Source organism: Rhincodon typus, chromosome 13 (genome assembly GCF_021869965.1).
Source record: "Rhincodon typus isolate 14 chromosome 13, sRhiTyp1.1, whole genome shotgun sequence".
NCBI classification, from domain to species: domain Eukaryota; kingdom Metazoa; phylum Chordata; class Chondrichthyes; order Orectolobiformes; family Rhincodontidae; genus Rhincodon; species Rhincodon typus.
In genome coordinates this window covers 41842322-41863980 of record NC_063344.1, presented here as the reverse complement: position 1 = coordinate 41863980, position 21659 = coordinate 41842322, and the positions used below count along the sequence as shown (strand labels likewise).

The window sequence follows — 21659 nt, the reverse complement described above, 5'->3', positions numbered from 1 at the left end:
TGCCTGGCCTGCTGTATGCCTCCAGCTCCACACTGTGTTATCTGATGCAGGTGGGACTTGAACCCAGGTCTTCTGAGGCAACTCTGCCACAAGAGCCCTAATTCTACTTCCTCTATTGTGTCTAAGGCCTGTATGGTTAACAGTGGTAGAAAAAGAAACATTGTGTGAACCTTGAAAAGAAGAAGCACTTGTCTTAACAACATATAGTCTTTTGCGTGATAGCAATATATACAAGATAAATTTGCTAGTTAGACATTATTATTAAAACTAATAGACTGAGATGATACATCTAACCCCATCAGGATCTAGAATGACATGCCTCAAGCCTCTATTCAGATTGCATGAAGCCTAATTCAATCTCAAACAGAGTCATTACCTTCCAGAACCGATAACAACAAATGATCATCAACTACCTAACAGAATATTGGGTGGAGTGTAACACAAGTGCTGTACTGTACCGCTGTACTGCCCAATGTTATGTATGAGCATTGGAATCCAGGAGTAACCCTCCGATGATATCACTGAATTGCGGATCACGGACTATAAAAGACACAGAGTGGACTGAGTTAGAACACTGGAAGAAGAATGTAACAATCTAGTCTGAAACTCTGCACCAGACCAGTTGACAACATTGATATTAAAGCACAAAGAAGATAAACTAGTTCTTAGCTAATGTAACTACAAGATCAGAGGCTGGTATATCAAAGATTATCATATACTGTGCAGTATTTATATTAATACATTATGTATTAATTACATTAAAGTAATAAATAGAATTACATTTAAATCTAAAACCCTAAGGATAGTTGATGTCTTTGCTTTCTTATTGGCCATTCAGTCTTGAACCCAAACTCATAATGAAGCAGCAAAACCAGGCGATAAAAAACCCGACGTAAATTTACGCGTTCAGCATTTCCACATGTTGAACTATAACATGAAACCAGAAAGAAAGTTAAATCTAGAATAACTATGCACATCCCATGCCCCATCAACACTGGCTACCTGTCAGCAACACCTAATGCAAGTTACTCGCATTATCAAATCCCTCTTCAGCCTTCAGCTTTTAGTGTCCTGCATATTGATTCTTCGTTGCTTGTGATATTATGAAGCATTCAAAGCATCACTATTTGGCAACTGTATTTGGGGCGTTCTGCAAGTTAGTGATCAAGCTGCATACTTCAAAATGCTAAAACAGTATTAAGTCTTACATCTGCTCACCAATTCCTGTTCTAGTTAGTGAATTGCTGTATATATTATTTCAGTGATTTAGCTCATACTGGTGTTGACTGTAGTTTTAAAACCAAGTTATTCATTTACAGAACTTTAAACACTTTAAAATTTAGAAAAGTTACAACATGCTCATGTTCTTTACAGGGCCAGAGTCCCAGGTCTTTTATAGAACCTCCTGTCAGTGAGAGTTACTTGACTTCCTAGCTCCTGCCACAAGCTAAAGCAATCAAGCATTGTACAGGGATCAGTTAAGGACAAAAATTATCAAATGCTGATAAAAAACAATTGAACACTACACCAAGTGATGACTCTGGTTTAACTTTAGCCGTATTATAATGCTTCATAGCCCCAGTGGTTATCAGAGCAAGGTCAAAGAGGTGATCCAGAATCAGTCACTCGTATTTCAGCCTTATCTCTGTGGAGTAGCTATTTATTAGGATGTGGTAGCATCCAAGAGACATGGTAGCTTCAAAGACGCTGGATTAACTAGAGAAAGTTCAAGTTGGCATCACATACTGACTTCACATTTAACTTCTTAGCCTGGGGTGCAGAAACGGGTGATATATGTGCAATGATGTCTGTTCCCTTGGGAAACTGTTAATATTAAAGGAACTTTGTTATCTGGAGCATTGCTGTATTGCACAGTGCCAAAGTTCACATAGTGCATGCTTGGCATAGTCTTAGCATTTTGAATATTTAAAGACTCCTTCCTGTCAGTTTTGCCTGGCTAATTAGAAAGGGCACAAAAACATAAAAATTAAGAACTATGATTACAAAGAACCGCCGTCAGAGCTGTGCCACTGATTGATCATGCTCCAACAGCAGAGTAGTGTGATGTCATGACTAATTTACCATCACTTTGAGTAACTATAAATGGTGACTAAGCTGTTCTACAGTCATATAGGTGTTACTCCAGAGTTGGCAGTTGCATTTCTTTGGTTACATGATGCCAGAGGCTATAAAGGCAAGATGAAGTCTGTATTTCCTACCAGTTATTGAGTTATGCCCTAAGTACAAACCCCTCTAACCTTGCTCACTGTGGAAACTGTTCAGCATATGTTATAGCGCCATAACTTTTACACTTATTCAAACCAGTGACAGGCAGTAATTGGAGCACTTAAGTTGAATTCAGCAGCAAGGCCAACAGTAATACCTGTTTACCTTAATTCCCTTTAACAAGATTGAAGTTGTCAAATAAAATTTCTGCAGAAGTTTATTTCATCAATTTGGAGTCAATAGTCAAACCAAACTTTTGTAAGTGCTGCTAATATCCACTGCCATCTCAAAGTTTAGGATTTACCATTGAGTTTAGCATGAATGGCAGTGGTGACCTGACCTGAAATCCAGGAAGAAGACCGAACTCCAAATTCTGCCAAGTCACAAGTAATAGGAATAAGATTTGATCCTTCATGCCTGCTTGTCCATTCAATAACATCATTGCTGATCTTCTACTTCAACTACATTTTCCTACCCTACCCCTAAATCTTCTGGCAATACCACATTATCCAAAAGTCTATCAATCTTTCACTCAATGACTGATATCCAGAATCTTCACAGGTAGAGAATTCCAAAGATTCACACACTTTGGATGAATTAATTTCTGTTTTGACATAATTAGCAGATTGTTGTGTCTGTGAACCTCTCTACAGCCAGGGGTCTATCCTCCCATCACCAACTCAGTCAAGCCCCTTAAGAATGTTACATTTCAATGAAATCAACACATTATTTTGAACTATGGGGAATAAAGACCTAGTCTACTCAATCTCTCAGCATTCGGCAATCCTCTTTTACTGCTAAACAGTCTAGTGAACCTTTATTGTGCTCCCTCTAAAGCAAGTATATCCTTCTCTCATTAAGGAAAGCAAAATTGTAGACATTACTCCAAATGTAATTTACCAAGTCCTGTAAATTTGCAGCAAGACTTACTTACTCAAATCCCTTTGTAATGAAGTCTAACATACAATGTACTTTCTTTATTTTTTTCTTTTTTTATTCACTAGTGGGACGTGGGCATTTATTGCCCATCCCTAGCTGCCCTTGAGAAGGTGATTGTGAGTTGCCTTCTTGAGCCACTGCAGTCCACACGTTATAGGTTGACCCACAATGCCATTAGGGAGGGAATACCAGGATTTTGATCCAGCAACAGTGAAGGAACGGCAATATATTTCCAAGTCAGGATGGTGAGTGGCTTTGAGGGGAACTTGGAGTTGGTGGTATTCCCGTGTAAATGTTGCCCTTGTCCTTTTAAGTGGTAAACCTCATGGGTTTTGAAGCATTTGTCAAAGGAGCTTTGAAGAGTTGCTGCAGTGTATATTGTAGCTAATAGAGTCACACAATGGAAATACTTGAAATTTCCCACTGTAGCAAAGTTGTAGATTATGCTTGTTGCTGTCCACTGTTGGAGAACGAGGATTGACCTCTGATTGTACTGGTGCGTCCAATAGAAGGAATGCATTTGGTTTGTCAAAGAATTTTCAATTGCTTTCTCCATCAATCAATAAGGATAAGGCGGGATCACTGAAAGGCTTTGCCAATGGTCCACTGTTTATACAGTGTTCACTGATTCAAAAAAAAAGTATGAAATTTGCAGAAGAGCATGGTCCCTGTCTGAATTGTTTTGAGATAGAACTATGAAGGACCTCAGAAGAGTTACTATTTCTAGTCACTTTATGTGAAATGTGCAGCTGCCAATTAATATTGTTCAGCTTTTTAAAATTTCGGTCTTTAATGTTGTTACAATACCTTAAGCAGAGTTGTTAAATATTATATCAGACTCGGGACTCTTAAAATTCACTCATCCTCTAAATGCTGTTTGAGTTGTAATAGGGTTTACATTAAGATATTTACCAGATGGAAAACACAGCCACAAGATAAAATTTTGGTGTCATGCAATCCAAGAAAACATGCCATGGAGTTGAAATCAATTTACAACAGCGATGCACCCAGTCTAACACACCCTTATTGTCCCAGTTCTTATTGAGGGTTACCATAACTTTCACATCTCGAAATGGGGTCACAGTGGAAAAAAGTTTGGGAAGTTCTAGTTTATGGTGACAAAGATTTTTGTCTGGGCTATTGATGCATATGTTCAATTTAGAGCTTCAGCTTAAACCTTGAAGCTGATTGTTTATCTTGTAAACTCTTGGTGAGAAGTGAATTGGTAAGTAAAATGGATTCTTTCTTCCTCAAAAAGAAGAAATAAATAGAATTGTGAAAATTCTTTAAGTAACTCCTGAGTTAACAAGCTGAATTTCTCAGTGAACAGGAAGCAAATGTTTAAAGATGTCCATGTTATTTTTATAAACAAGGAGTTAACATACCAAACTTTCATACTAAATATTTAAACAGGATCTGGACAGGTTGCAGATGCATCTTGAGGACGTAAGGTTTTTTGACTTGTTTGGTTATAGTGAGGAAGCAGGAGTTTGGCAGTGCTTCATGTGCAACAATCCTGAAAAGGCAACAGGTAAGAATATCAGTATTATTGAAAATTGTGTCAAAGATTGTGCAAAATTACATTCAAAAAAGAAGTATATTTTCAGAAAGCCTTTTTCTTCTTTTTGGTACATTGTCAATGTTAAAACATTAAGGGATATGGAATAGGGGAGTGACAAATGGACAATATATTACAAAAGGGGAAACAAATGGCAGAAATATAGAGTGGGAATAATTTTAACCTCAAAAAACAAATGTGTCATGGTTAGAAGCACTGACATTGGCAACCTGGTGGGAATCCACCTCCAAGCCTTGCAATTCTATGTTTAACAACGGCATGTTACGCTGCATGCACAAAAACCTTCTCTGAGGCAAATTTAAATACATCAATGGCTAGCAGCTATTTTACCTGGGGTTTTACATTTATCTGGGAGTGAATGGGTTTCCCAAGCTCCTTAGAACTTGCCAGTGAAACTAGCAACTGAGGAAGTGATAAAATACCTAAATATGAGACTCTCACCTGCTTCCTTGCTGAAATAAAAGGCTCTTTTTCAAAGATTTTGTTCTGAAAGTTTACTTTGCTTCTTTGGAGATAGTTTCTACAAAAGATGATGTCACAATGAAAAATTCCATTCCACTTTTTTTTTAATCGAGCCCTACAGCTGCTTAAACGACCATTTACAGATACCAGACAGCTTTGAGTGTTATGGGCTTGCTCGTCCTGTAATATTTGAGATTGGTGTGATGATGTTGCATAGGTAACCTGACTCACCACGCTGCCTGTTATGTTTGGTGTTTGGAGGCTGGGGGTGGGGCCTGTCTGCTTTGTGGCTGTCAATCCAGCTGCATGATTGCCAGGGTGGGCAAATGAGTTTGCATGCTTCTTCACAGCTGAGGCCAGTCACATTGTTGGTCTCAAGTTTGCAGCTCAGGCTGGTTTCCCACAGATGCAGACATCATTGACTGTACACGTGAAGGAATTCAGATCAGTTTCTGAACTGTCAAAGTGGCTTCAATCAAAGTGGTGCTTGTTTTCAACCACCAAAAGACCCCAAAGCAGTCTTGAAATCATCTGTTTAACAGACGCATTAATTCTTGCCTTACCATTCATCAAGACTGAAAAGGTCACTTACCAAACAGGCAAACTGGCTTAGATGGGAGAGTGGTGTAAGTGAATAATGTTTATGTGACTCAAAACAATAAGTGGAAGCATAATAATCTAACATTGTGCAACATACCCAAATGCACAGCCTTGCATCAAAGTAAAAAATTTTACTCTTTTTTCTGTGACGGAGGCATCAGCAGTGGTAGAGGGATTACTGCTCTTACTGACCTCCTCTTGGTTTTGGACATTGTGGGGGTCCCGCCAAAAACTTCTTCACATGCTCCTATGCAGGGGCACACTCAACCATCAGAGCATGAGATGAAAACCCAATTGTGTCTCTTACTGGTCCCATGGAAGTGTGGTTCCCTCTCTACAATGGTGACCGAGCTGCCAAAGGCATTGTTTTCAAATCTAAAACAGTTGCTGAGAGAGCACCTCCATGTTGAAGTGGCCTTTCCCTTTCTTACCTGAAAAGGTAGCACGCTACTACTCCTGTGCTGGACTACCTCCATTAATCCTTGAGTTTCAAGAATACATTATTGTCCTTTAGTGGGTAATGAGCCTGTCCACTGGTTATTTTCTAATTCAGAGGAAATCCAGTGCAGCTATGTGATACCTTGTGCCAGGCTCCAGAGGCCAGAGGGATGCTGTGAGGACTGCTAAATTCTGTCAGAAGGATAAAACTTCCTTTGAGCATAGCTCCCTTTACTTGCAGCTCCTTTTGCCCCTTCCTTGTGCCATTGTTAGTCCTTTTGCTAGCGTAGAATTGTCAGATTAACCCCATAGAATGCATTGCTGGAGGTTTCTCAAGAGTTTCTATAGGAAAAAGTGAGCACTCTCAAGTTTGACTGAGTAGACAAAACAAAAATTTTATTCCAACACAAAAGGGGAATATCTTGGTTACCCAAATAAAATGATTCTTGGCTTTGTGTAAGCCCTTGTTATCTTAATCTCTGGTTTAGCTCTGCCTGGTGACTCAACTGTCTTGTCTGGCCATCAGTTCTCCTTATCTCCTTACTCACTGTAGCAATGAACAAAATATGAACTAATATCCTCAAAACTACTCTGTTAAGTATCCCGTTTTGCCAGGAAAAAAATGAGCATAACTACTGCATTTGTTTCAAGATTATCATACACTTTAGCTTTAACTCTATTAATTTTAACTCGCTCTTCCCTACTTCAGATTTCATAACATTCCACAAACATTAGAATTACTGGTAAATAGACATGGCATCAAGAGTACTGACTGTGTCGTCTGATTCCAGTTAGCATTTATTTATCAAAATGTTCCTGAGAAAGGGGCACTTGTGGTGCAGTGGTAGTGCTCCTACCTCTAGACAAGGAGGCCCAAGTTCAAGTCCCACTTGCTCCAGAGATGTGTAATAATATCTCTGAACAGCCTGATTAAAAATATCAAAAAGGTTGCTGAAGAAACTTAACTATCAAAGTCCATTGTCAAATCAGTACAGTGAACAGCCATAGTAGGTTGATTTTACACACCATGTGATTTCAGTATTACTACTGTCTTCACTTTAGGTACATGTGGGGCAATAGGGAGGCAAAAATCTGAGTTTTCATTCAGACATTTATCTATGCTAAGCAATGGAGAGGAATGGTCTTTGTGTCACTGATCAGTTCTAAATTTCATGTTTGTGTTCTAACTGATCATGTTGTCTGCAGGATATGCTGAATATATCCAATAGGAATATTTAAGGCATTACATGCACACTAGTTTGCAGAGATTATTTTTGTGTGGTTTGTTTACAGACCCAACCGACACAATTTTGCTCCTTTTGCTTTATAATTTTTTTGTAAAGTAAGCAGTGGTGAATACAATAACAAAAATAAATTAATTAAACAAGAAGAAAATATTTAGTTCAAAATTGTCAGGTAAGTATGAACAAAAGAGACTTTTACTTTGAATTTGCGAGGTTTATCTGATGTATTTAACTCATTTTTATATTTTTATTTGAAATTCAATTTCCATTTGTTTGCCTGTTGTAGAAAACTGTATTCCTAGTCTCAGATTCCTGTGGTTTCTTCTCAGCGATGTTGGTCAGGTTACACATGAAGTAAATTATGTGAATGGGTTATTGTATGCCATTAATGACATTCTTCAATAGGCAGCAAAAAACATATGTGTGCCAGTAAATGGAAGAAGACAATTAAGTTTTCAAAGATAAGCCACATTAAAATAATTTAAATCAATGATCTGAAGTTGTCCGGAGAAAATTCCTGAGTTGACCTTTCCAAGGCTGCTCGTGTTGCATCAGATGCTGGGGAGGGAAATCCATTAAATCTCTTTCATAACACATTCTGGGCTCCATGGAGTTGTATACAAGTTGGATTGATGGTGGAATGGTAAGCCCCCCCCCCCCCCTGCCCCTCCACCCCACTCCTGAAGCTACGGTGGGTAACAGAGGTAAACCAGCAGCATTCTCCCAGTAGCATCAGCGCTAGGGGCTTCCTTCAGGATGAAAGGTCCCACTTAAAAAGTCAGCCACAACCCCACAGAATTTCTGAGAGGATACTTGCCCACACACGCCATTTGGTCTCCTTGTTTACCCTTTCTGTATCCATCAACAAGCAATGGAAGCACTTTCGCTCCTGCTTAGATGTTTCAGCCCCTGACAATGGTCTGCTGATTTATAACTACTGGACAGTCTCCAGTTACACCTCTGGGCTTAGTAGTCTATCCACAGTCCTTAATTTGATCGACTCCAGCAAACTCCAAAATTACCTGATAGAATTTGGGGGTTCATGACCTCAGTGAGTTAATATAGGCCATCGGCCATTCGTAAGGAATTTTCAAATAGTTTATTAAGTTCATTATGAAGCAGCACTGGTTAATTAGACAGAAAAGTATACAGTCCGTGACAGATTGGAGTAGTGAAGGCAGCTGAAGGGTTCATTGGTTTTTCTTCCTGGTCTATCTTCATTTGAAGGAGACAACCATCTGATGAGGACTATCCTCCCATTCTGAGCACCTGTATATCTACCATATTTCTAACAGTATCCACAGTATTTTACACTGTGATAATCACCCATTTGAATCCTTCAAGCCAAAGGACATGGGACAGCTACCCATAGCATCTAGATAACTGTTCCCCACTTGCCGATCTTCACCTGAAGGTTAGTTTTCATTCTTTTTGGAAGCAAAACTTTTATTTTTCTTGACATTGCATTGATAATAGGGTACATATACTGCTATATAGTTCTTTGCTGTCAAATCATAGTACGTTGTGGTCTTGGCAGTCTTTATTGTCACCGTCCTTTTTGTTTTGTCTTGACAATTAGAAATCGTTTGTGTTTGGGGAAGACAAGAAACTGCTGTAACACCTGTTAAAAAGATCCCATGCTACTTGAGAAGTACAAAACTTCAGTTTTAAAGGGATTCCAATTTGCAACAACCCTTTGAGTCCCTCTGCCAGCATTTGTAGGTTTCTAACTTGTATCTCATCACAATGGTAGGTTCAGGACAAAGGAACAAAAGTCCTGGCCCCTTTTGACCAAGAAACATTTTAGAAAGAATGAAATGGTTAGCAGAATTTCCTGCCTTGCCATCCATAAAATTAACAGGACCACATCACCTCAATGTTGGCTGCCTTTTCAAAGAACATAATTTCCTGAAGATGGGACTTCCATCCTCTACTTGTGAGGAAATCCTGGCTTAGAGAGCTTGCCTGACAGCACCATTGTCCCAGCACTGTCATTCAAAGTGATGGCCGTAAGCAGGACTCCAACCAGTTGCAGCAGTCAGTACTGGAGCTAGGATGCAGCTGAGTGCTAGGAGGTGTGTCACAGTGGGAATAGCTTTGGGGGCAGGGAGATCATTGTTGTACCAGGGGTTGTGGATCTTGATGGAGAGGCCAGAAATCATAGGAAACACTCAGTAGTTGCAGATCTTGGGGATGCGTGCTCCTGATTAGGAAAGAAAGCCTTGAATGGAAAGCCCCTCTTTCCCACCTGTGGTCTGAGCAGGGTGACATACTCACCTTCCCCTGCAACCTGGATCCCCAACTCTGTCCTACCATCCCCCAAAGTGCCTATTAAGTGACCCAGGGCTCTTCCTGTCCTTTGTAAAATTGAAGCCTGGTTTGGGACAAGGGGTCTGGCAGCTGATAGGCCAACCGGAGAGTACTATGGACTCCTCCATCTGCAAAGCCACTACTTAAGGCCTGTAAAACTTTGCCTTATAGTCCAACAAAAGACAGTCAAGAAACCTCTTACATGACAGATGTTTTTGTGTTGAATAATCTATATTTCACATTGTTCTCATTGAATATGATTTGGATAAAAAATGTAATCAATCCAACCATGATAATTCCAATCCAAGTTTAGAAAATTGCGGAGTTCCATATCTTGTGCATTCTCCGTTTATGGAAGTATATACATCCCAACTTAATATTTCACATCCAGTTAATAAAATATGTATTGATTTCAACTGTAGCCTGAAGCTTAAATCAACTTTTCTAAAGTCCACAACATAATGTATTCATCATATTCAAGGGTTGTTAAGAACAGGTCTTTTTCTCAATTACAATTTGAAATTTGTAGTCGGGTATTACTATATTTTATAAACTGCCAATTAACGAACACATTGTCTTGTAGAATCTATCTACAAGTTGTGACAAACAAGATCGGTCAATCTGAATCTGAATTTTTCAATTGTCCAGATAGCACAGTCCTGTTATTTGGCCAATTGTACTCAGATTGCCAAACTACCACTCTTTAGCCTCTTGATGACATTTTTGACATCAAGATTAAAAAAACTCTGAGTTCACATGCAAAATTTGAACAGGAAAATAATCTCACTTGTGAGAAGAGAGGGCCTTATTTGCATGCACTAACATCTCATTATTACCTATTGTCGCCTCATATATATACAGTTTGCTGTTCTCCCATGAGCCAGAGAGAAACTGGATGGCAATGATTCCTGACATGACAGTAAAAGTGGCTACCTGGTGACTCCAGCTCACTGCTTGTTCCCCCAAACCTCTATCTTAGCCATCAGTCCCCAACACATCCGGGTATGCTCCATTGCTAGCATACAATTGTACTGTCCCATTCATGAGAGTTGGCATCAGACATGACCATACCATTGTGGCATATCTCCACATCTCTTTGAAACAGTTTTCCACTTTGGAGTGCACCAACACCTTGCCTTGTAATGCTGCTACCAGACCCCTTTGTGTGTAGGGACAAGCACCTATCTCGTGCATTGGAGATGGGTGCGTTTCAGGATTCTTTGCTTGCTCTCCTAGTGCTCCCTCACTCTGCACCTACTTGGATGTTACAGTATCTCTGCCTTGCTGAGCCCTCTGTGCATTGTTGCATCATTCAGAGCTTACAGGCTCACCATACCAGCTTGGCTTGCCTTCTGGCACAAACACAAAGGCAAACAGCTTGTCAAAGTAATGAGCAGTGCTCAATCAAAGAGATGGACCTGTTGCTGTATGGCACTGTGCTACATAAAGGTTATACCTACAGCATATGCCAGCAGCACGCTTGGCAAACCCATTGCATAAGAGTTTCTTCATAAAAAATCTGGAACTAAGAGTCTAATGATGACCATGAATCCATTGTTGATTGTCAGAAATACCCACTTGGTTTGCTAATGTCCTTTAGGGAAGGAAACTATCATTTTTACCTGGTCTGGCTTACATGTGACTCCAGACCCACAGCAATGTGGTTGACTCTTAAACTGTCCTCTTGGCAATTAGGGATGGGCAATAAATGCTGGCTGGGCACCGACATCCATATCCCATGGGTGAATAAAAAAAACTACTTCAACCAAATGTCTCAAGCGTCATGAAAGTAGTACTCACTCTAGTCAAAGAAGACTTGTCATCAGAGATAGTAGGAACTGCAGATGCTGGAGAATCCGAGACAACAAGGTGCAGGGCTGGATGAACACAGCAGGCCAAGCAGCATCATCATCAGTTGGGAATATTAAATCACAGTAAATCAGAGGCATGGCCTGATGTCAGTCTAGGGGTTTGGGCATGGTTAGTTGGTGCTTGGGCAGTCAGAGTCAGGAGTTCACTGTCATTACCTCATGGGGAGTGGTCCACTGTCAGTTCTGTAGGTGCAGTGCAGCCAGATAGGGAATTGGTAGTAAGTCACTTGAAAGCTGCACAGGGATTAGTCCAGGGTCTGGCCACTCAGCATTCGGGGCTGTCTTTCCAGGTTGGTTAGGGATTGGGCCACGGTCAATCCTGACTGATGACAAGATATTATGCTACACTTGGGTATGTGGAAAAAAAGTAGGACTCCCTTAGCGAGGGTCAGACATGGTATTCTATGTAGCTTCATTCCTGTGGCTGCAAAGACAATAACAGACCACCAGATTAATCACAATATAAAAGAGCAATACATTTGTGAATGTGATATTCCATTTCCAATACAGTCTCACCGTGTACTTATGTGCCGTTAGATATTTAGGTGAAGGTATAGGTGAAGGGATATTCATGGCTGACAGTGATTGAACTGGAGTACAGCTGGGCTTTAAATACAGCACCAATGGCAGAAATCCCACAAGGTCTCGATAGTTGTGATTACTTATGTTGCTGGTGGTAAATAAAAGATGATGTGAATGTAAAGACATGGTGCATACCTAATGAGGTAAACAGTGAAGAATTGTGTGAGAAAACTCAGTATAGATCCTAAAGAGAAACCCTCCATGAAACACCCTGAACTTGACATTTTGCTGATTTTGGTAAAATTCAGTTGCATCTGACCAAAGAAATAAAAGTATAAAAGAAATAAACAAATAATCAAAGAAATAAATGGATGTTTTCGGTAAAACTGTGTTTTATTTCATAATATCCTTGTAACTCAAAAAGTGCATTTTATATCAATTCCACTGATGAAGAAACCCCTAGCTTCTTAAATATATTCCAAACTAAGAATGTTACTGAGAATCAGAATTTCCCTGTTGTATTGTTGCTGAAACCATGACCATTTGATTTTTAACTTTTGAGTTTCCATTAAGGATAAATAAATCTCAAAGGTCATGAAAGGAATTAATTACAATTTCAATATGACAATTGAAATAAATCTCCAGTTCATCAACTGCTTAGTCTGACATGCCGCAATCGTTATAAAAAACTTGTTTCCAGTGGGGCACATATTGGAGCTTATCCATGCCCACAATTATTAAAGAATAAATCCAACCGTAACTTCAGACAAATGCTTTTGCATAGTTGAATTCAGAAATTGAGAAGGTGTTGTCCAAATTGCCCTGCTCCTTTAGGAGCTGCGCTATAAAGGTTTATCGCAGAGGTTTGGAATAGAAAGCCATGAATTTCTAATTCCCTCAAACTTTCCCTGAAAGAGTTCAGCCTTTTCATCTCAAGCAAAAATGAAATTTTAGTTGTGTCTTAAGTCCTAATTGCCACCAAACAAAATCTTTGGTGCTGTAAACTGCATTTCATAAGTTTGGATTGTCATTGTCTGACATTATAATTATTGTTGGAGATTTTAAAAGCATTAACAATTTAAATGTAGAGTATTTTTATTCATTTTTATATTTTATGCTCTCTCAATCTCATTTCTTTGCTTCTTCTATTTTGCTTGATGTGATGATTTGCCATTGGATACCCTTCTCTAACATAAGTTTCCAGGTCTATGGTCTCAGTATTGGGTGGTCGTTATTCGCAAAATTTCAGAGTGGAAAAGTCCTAGGGCTGAATTTTCATGATAACCAACAAAGAATCAATTTTGGGGCATTTCATGGGGGGTTTCTCTCCGTGAGCTCTAGTGTGTTATTTCACACACTTCTCTGCTGCTCACCTCATGATGTCTGCATGACACCATCTGTGGTACCACTTGAACACTTCCTTGTGCTCAACGGCAGTTAAAGTATTCACCATGCTGGGACCTTCCAAGATTTGTCCCAGCTGCACTATGTTTAAAGCTCAATTGCACATCTGGTACATCAGGTCCTTGCTGTAAGCCAGGAACTGTCATGTGGAAGAATGACCCTGGAGAAGCATACAGAGGCAGGTTTTCACCTTGATTCACTGCCAATGTGCTGGTGAGGTCCTTGTGGACAGAATGATGGAGAGCCATTCTCTTGCCTTGGGACCACCAGAAGCGATCATGGCAATAGATGCTGCCAGCCTGGTCCAAAATTTCTATCCAGGTCAGTGCTGTGCCCACAGCCTAAAGGAATGCCCAGCAGTGCTACAAGAAGCTCAATTGCATTCTGCTCTCCACCATATCCACCATCTTCTCTCAGCTACTTCACGCTTGCTCTAACTCTGTTACTGCACACTCCTCTCACCAAGGTTCATGCTGTACCACTCTCGCTATTGAATACAGTATCTTTTCTCAATCTCTCTCATCCAACTCTCTCCCCCATCAAGCCCAGCCACCACCACACACCCCCCCATACTTTCTGTCTAGCTCTATCCATCTGAGAAAGGCTATTACTTGCAATGATCCACATGTTTCAGCTGGATTGTTGGAATCTCCTTCCTCTCTAATGTAGGAGCTCCAATGTCTGGCTCTCTTCCACAAAGGTGGGCCTCGCAAGATCTTGATCAGCTGGGGAAGTGGGCCGAGAAATGGCAAATGAAGTCTGAAATAGATAAGTGTGAGGTGTTACTTTTTGGAAAGTCAAATCAAGGTAGGGGTTTCATGGTGAATGCTAGGGCATTAAGGAGAGTAGTGGAACAAGGGGACCTTGGAGTTCAGGTATATGGTTCTCTGAAAGTGGAGTCACAGGTAATAGGGCAGTGAAGAAGGCTTTTGGCACTCTGGTCTTCATCAGTCAGAGTTGCAATTCTACAGGACATCGGTGTGGTCACGCTGGAGTTTTGTGTTCAGTTTTGATCATCTTGCCAAAGGAAGGATGTTATTAAACTGAAAAGAGTGCAGAAGAAGTTTACAAGGATGTTGACAGGACTCAAGGGACTGAGTCGTAGGGAGAGGTTGGACAAGCTCAGGCTTTTTTCTTCAGAGCATAAGAGACTGAGGGGGTTTTTATAGAAGTGTATGAGATCATGAGAGGCATGGATAGGGTGAATGCACTCTGTTTTTTTCCCAGGGTTGGGGAATCGAGGACTAGAGGAGACCACTTTAAGGTAAGAGGGGAAAGAATATATGGGAACCTGAAGGGCGACTTTTAACACAGAAGGTGGTACGCATAAGGAATGAGCTGCCAGTGGATATTGTTGAGGCGGGTACGTTAACAACAACTAAAAAGCATTTGGATGAATACATGGATTGGAAAGGTTTAGAAGGATATGGGCCAAGTGCAGAAATGGGCTTAGTTGGATGGACATTTTGTTCGGCATGGACCAGTTTGGGCCAAAGGGCCTGTCTCTGTGCTATAGGACTCTATGACTCTATGACTTTATGACTTTATGACAGGTCAGGGCAGATCTTCTTGGGTTGCCATGCAGTCTTCCACCACAAGTCTTGCTGTGAGTCTTCACTGAGTGGGTGGCTTCCAGCTGTGTGTTTTTATTCTCCTCGTCCCGGACCTTCCAGAATGTTCTGTGGCCTTTGGCCAATGGGGTCATGTGTCGGATTCAAAATATCCAATGGGGCGACTCCAAAGCCCTTCACTGTTGCCATGCCAGGGAGGTGTAAAGTGTACTTCCTCCAGTACTGGCTGGAAGTCAAGATGCCAGAAAGTCTGAATGATTGTTCTCCAATGCCCAACACTCAGGCTGTTTTAACTGGTTCCCCTTTAATATTTGTAACCTCTTCGATCTTAGTTTCCATTGTTTTCTGTGGCCAATAGCTGCTGGCTGCAGGTTAATTTAGGTTAATTTGCTGTCAAGCCCAATTTCCAATTTTGACTCATGAGGACCTCTGACTAGAAGGGCAAACAAGACACCTCTACATTGATCTTGTACATCATTGTCCGGATTCAAATGAATGCTGCTCAAGCCTTTTAGCACATATACAGTCGGAGAGTGTACGTGTGTCAGTAGTAATGCGAACCTGACCCCACTCCTCACACATTTCCTTAGAAATGCAGCACCTCATACATAATAATGATTATGGACATTTTCTTGTCCATGAATGCATGAGGTCCACATACAGAATTCTGTAATAACAGGTGTCTTTAACCTGTACTGTGTGACTCTCCATTTAATACCATTGTCCTGAGGGCCTCACATCGTACAAAGGTAAATCCTGCTCCCTCAGAGAAAAAAAAATGATTTGCACTGTCTACTCTGGTTGTGGTGACAGCCATTTTCCATTTCCATTGCACATTTGGGATGAGGATGAAAGACGGCACAGGTCACACTACACAATGAGTCGAAGACTCAGACTGGTAATCCAGGTGGTCCTCCATGTCAATTGCATCAGATTTGATCTTCCCCATATACCCACCCAACTCTTTATTTAACTGCTCATCTCCCCAGGCATATATCTTCGTCATTCTAAATATTCTAAATGCACTATTTCCCCATCAAAGCCAGGGAGGTGATAAACGTCACTGAACTCCCCTCCTGCAGTACCCCTTACCCTGCTCCATCATCTCCCACTCTTTTATGTTGAGTTTCCCCACCTTCACAGTTATTATTCCCTCTGCATCCCAGCATGCTGCCTTCAGTTCTCATAATTGAATGCTCCAGCATCACCAATACAGCACTGGACCCTGGTTACCCCCTTCAACTGTCAGTGAACAGAGCCCTTGGACTGACATGAACAAACCCCCAGACAGGCTTGGAACGCTAACTCCGATTATTGAATAACCAGACCCTTGACTTGTAAATATATGTTCCTGTTTTATCATTAGCTCTCTGAATGACTTGTCGCAAATCCTTGGAGGGTTACACTGGACCTGCAAGACTGATTGTGGACCATACCCCAGACTAGTGATCTGAACCCCCGATACACGCCCCAGTGGTTGACTGATTGTGTCCAAGCCCCTGAACTGATAGCGGATAATGCCCTTGACTTACTGTGCTGGTAACCCCTGAGTGGACACAGTCCACCTTGGCATGACTAAGGACTACTGGACTTTGAGACATGACCATTTGATTGAAGCATATGCAATGTTTTGAATGAAGCAGTAAAATGAAAAATAGCACAGCAAGACAAAGTACAGATGTTGTGAACATTCAAGTCGATTGAGTGAGGACTAAGAGAGATAGCGATGGACCCTGAGATTCCCCGAGCTCCTGTCTATGTGATGTGTGCCTGACCCTGCTTGCAAAGTGATCTGACAGCAGCATTTCAAAGCGAGGTGTCAGTGCGCTCCAAAGTGTAGTATTGAAGTGGAGATTTGTCATGATGATGCGCTGAGGCTGGTGTAGATCCGATGCCAACCCCTCTGGATGAAGGATGCAGATAGTCGCTGCCCGCAGAGTGTGCCCTGAGATGTTGGGGACTGCTGTCCAAGGTGGAAGCCCAGAGAAGCAAGCAGTGGAGCCACCAGGTACCCACTCTGGCTTTCATGTTGGAAATTGTCACTATCTGGTTTCTCTCCACTGTGTGGGAAAATAGCAGACTGCATATAAATGAGGCAAGAATAGATAACGAGTTGTTTATGCATGCACATAAGCTCCTCCCTGCTCACAAGCAAGATCATCATTTCTCCATTCAAGCCTTGATGGAAATTTGTATCTTTTCTTAATGTCCGGAATCTCATTTTTCTGATCTTGTAATATTTTCCCAAATGACTTGCCATTACCCATGTTGTTCAGGGGCTGGGAAAATTCCATTGTCAAGTTTTGTTGCATGTGGTGTGGGTGGGGATTGGGGAGTGGGAGGTTTGGAAGGTGTGTTGTTAGGGGAAAGCACTTTTGTCCCTGACTGACCAGCAGTGCTGCTAAGACATTTAACTTTGTGATGCTCCTTGATGCCCTTTGTCACACCTCTGTTAATATGACAGTGGGTGGGGTAGTAGACAAGTTTCATATTTATCATATTTTAACATCTGACCTGACATGAAATTCACTGCTATGTGTCTCAGTTAAAATGCACCCCATATGTCTTAGTTAGAATTTACCCCTGTTTACCTCAGTTAGAATTTACCCCCGTGTGTCTCAGTTAGAATTTACCCCCGTGTGTCTCAGTGAAGATCATTCAGTCTGGTTGGGGAAATATACTGTGGTTTCCCTTGTTCGCCCAGGTCCTCAGTACCCCTCAGGCCTGTCAACAGCTATATGTGTAATAAATCGTTAGTTCATACGTTCACTGTAACTCCAAAATCCATACCAATGTATGTTCATAAAACAAATCGGCATTCCGATGATGTTTGCTTGTTAGTATGTCAATAATTGGTCATTCTAGTTTAATATTTCTTTAACAGTTGTAAACCAGGATGGTCAACCACTCATTGAAGGCAAGCTCAAAGAAAAACAAGTGAGATGGAAATCTATAAAGAGATGGAAGACACGTTATTTCACACTGGCTGGGAATCAGCTTCTATTTTGCAAAGGAAAATCAGTAGGTAGATGTTTAAAATTTGTTAGATGAAGTCAATAGAGCTAAGTATCATAGCTAGTTCCACATGATTTGTATTTTTCTCAATGTGAGTGACATTCTGTGAGTGCTGGAAATCTGAAATAACAGCTGGAAGTGCTCATCATGTCAGACAGCATCTATGGAGAAATATGCTGAGTTAACAATTCAGATCACTAATCACAAGAATTCACAAACAGAAGATTTAGGTGTATAGAATTAAGTCAGTATAATGTAAATATGTAAAAGTAATAACAAAAAATTATTTAAAGCAAATGAGACACAGGTACAGAAAAGAAAATAAGATCAAGGAACAAATAAAAGGACTAAACTGAACAAGAAAGGAGAATAATTGTAACGTTTACCTAAAATATAAAGCACAAGGCACTTGTGGCAAAATCTGTGGGGTTTGGATGAAGAAATGAAGAGCCATAAAAACTGAAAGAACTGTGGATGCTGTAAATCAAAAACAGAAGTTGCTGGAAAAGCTCAGCAGGTCTGGCAGCATCTGTGAAGAAAAAATCAGAGTTAACGTTTCGGGTCTGAAACAATTTGGGTCACACCGGACCCAAAACGTTAACTCTGACTTTTTCTTCACAAACGAAGAGCCATACTTGATCTATACTTCTTTCGCCTAGATTTGATAACTGCCTGAGCAATGTAAGGATTTAATAGGGGCAAAATGTTAAATTTGCATGTTATGGATGCAAACAGTGTGGGAAATTTTACCGAACACTTTTACATCCCTCAAAATATGACAAGAAAATTACTATAGTTTGAGAAATGAGGTATTAAGTATTAAAACAGATAAACTGAAGCACTGGAATTATTTGAATTTTTTTTCTTTATTCTTTCACAGGAAATGGGTTTCACTGATCAGGCTGGGATTTGTTGCCCATTATAATTTGCCCTTAACCTGAGTGCCTTGTTAGGCCATTTCAGAGGTCAATTAAGAGTCAAGCACATTGTTGTGGGTCTGGAGTCACATGTTGGCCAAACCAAATAAGGGCAGCTGATTTCCTTCCCTAAAGGACATTCATGAACTAGATGGAGTTTTACAATAATTGATTATAGTTTTCATGACTAACTTTTACATAAAGATTTATTAAATAAGTTCAAATTCCACCAGCTGCTGTAATAGGATTTGAACAGGAGATCCCAGACCATTAATCTGAGCCTCTCTGTTACTACCCCAGTGGCATTATCAGTGTGCAAGGATCTCCGCATGACTCAGAGACAATTGTTTTTATGCATCTTTATGCGATATGAGTGTCAGTGACAAGCCACTGCCCTTCCTTAATTGCCCTGGAAAAGGTGGTAGTGAGCCACAGTCTTGAACTTATGCAGTACAGCCACTGTTAGAAAGGGAATTCCAGGCATCTGTCCCGACAACAGTGAAGGCCTGATGGTGTACGTCCAAATCAGGATAGTGTGTTACTTAGAGGGGTGGGGTTTCATACACTTGCTGCTCTTTTCCTTCTAGGTGTTAAAACTGTGGATTTAGAAGGGCTGTCTTGTTAAGTTACTGTAGTGTATTATGTAAATTATGCATATTGCTAAAACTGTGTGCTGGTGGAAGAAATGAATACACATGGTTGTGAATGACATGCTAGTCAAGGGGCCTGCTTAGTCCTAGATGGTGTTGAGCTTCTGGATTGTTGTTGGAACTGTTTTCATCCAAGAAGGTAGAGAGTATTCCATCACACTCCTGATATATACCTTATAGATGGTAGACCTGCTTTGGGATATCAGGAAGTAAATTATTTATCCCAAAGTTTCCAGCCTTTGAACCTGCACCCACAATGATATATATGGCTGATCCAGTTCAATTTCTGGTTAATGGTAATCCCAGGCTGTTGATGCAGTGGCATTCAGTGCTGGTAATACCATTGGCTGTCAGAGACTGTCATTAGATTCTCTCTTGCTGGGAATGGTCATTTCCTGGAACTTGGGGATGCAAATTTTACTGTCACTTATCAGCGCAAGACTGAAAGGTGTCCAAGTACTGCCACACGTAGACACCAACTACTTCAGTATTTGAGGGGTCACAATTGATAACAATCATTTCAATCATCAGAAAACATCCCCTTTTCTGATCTCATGATCATTGGTGAAGCAGCTGAAGATGGTTTAGCCTGGAGCACTACCTGGAGGAGCTCCTACAGTGATGTCCTTGGGATGAGATGATTGGTCTCCAGCAATCACAACTATTTTTCTTCATTTCTAGATATGACTCCAACCAGTGTAGACTTTTCCCTGATTTCCATTGACCTAAATTTTACTCATGCTCTTTGATGCCACTCTGTCACATGTTGTCTTAACGTCAGGGACAGTCACTCTTAAATGTACTTAAGTTTAAATGGATCCAACTGGAGATTTCCAAGCGTCACATTATATGTTTTGTGTCTTTACCTTTCAGAAAGATGATCCAGATGAATGTCCAATTGAACTCAGCAAGGTACAAAGTGTAAAGGTTATCACTAAAAAGCGGAGAGACCGTAGCCTTCCTCGAGCCTTTGAAATCTTCACAGACAACAAGACGTATGTCTTCAAAGCAAAGGATGAGAAGAATGCCGAGGAGTGGTTACAGTGTATCAATGTTGCAGTGGCTCAGGCAAAACAAAGAGAAAGCAGAGAGGCAACAACATACCTATGAACAGATCTGAGATAAATTGGACAGAGGATGAGCTGGCAACAAAATAACTATCAAGATGAATTACTACTTCAGCCTTGCAGGCATTTTTCGATGTAGAACATCTGAATCTTAAAGTGAGAGATAGCATTAGCATTAGCATGGGACAAAACCTGGAACTGTGTTCTGTGTAAGTAAACTGTAAAACCAGTGACATAGGATCTGTCCAATCAGCATTACCATTTGAAATGTCAAAGAAAAAGTCTGAAAAATGCTGTCATGATTTAAGTAAATAGAAAAACAGGAGTTAAAGCGCATGCCTTTACAAAGGTTTGACTTTTTGTGATTACTGAACACAAAATGTGCACACAACACTACAGAAACATAGAAACTAGGAGCAAGGGTAGACCATTTGGCCTTACAAGCCTCCTCCACCATTCAATATAACCATGGCTGATCATCTAACTCAGTACCCTGTTTCATTTTCTCCCCATACCTTTTGATGCCTTTAGTCCTAAGAACTATATCTAACTCCTTTTTGAAAATATTCAATGTTTTAACTTCAACCGCTTTCTGTGGTGACCCTCCCTTAGGACACTTCTGTGGAAGGGTCACCGGACCCGAAACATTAACTCTGATTTTTCTTCACAGATGTTGCCAGACCTGCTGAGCTTTTCCAGCAATTTCTGTTTTTATTCCTGATTTACAGCATCCGCAGTTCTTTCAGCTTTTATTTTGATAGTCCTAACTAATCCAGTCACTCTTCATTCATATGTCCTGCCATCCTAACAATCATTCTGGTAAACCTTTGTTGCACTCCCTGCC

At 40.6% G+C, this 21659-nt stretch overlaps 1 protein-coding gene across 2 annotated transcripts in view; it reads left to right on the top strand.

The window, feature by feature from the left end:
• veph1 (ventricular zone expressed PH domain-containing 1) overlaps positions 1 to 21303 on the top strand; it is a 209046-nt gene extending 187743 nt beyond the window's left edge. For both annotated transcript variants that reach the window (XM_048604370.1, XM_048604371.1), the window contains 3 exons: positions 4579 to 4696; positions 18051 to 18187; positions 20622 to 21303. In XM_048604370.1, coding sequence (XP_048460327.1) covers positions 4579 to 4696; positions 18051 to 18187; positions 20622 to 20858 — 492 coding nt within the window. In that variant the 3' untranslated portion in view covers positions 20859 to 21303. The remainder of the gene's footprint in view (positions 1 to 4578; positions 4697 to 18050; positions 18188 to 20621) is intronic.
• The last annotated feature ends 356 nt before the right edge of the window (positions 21304 to 21659 follow it).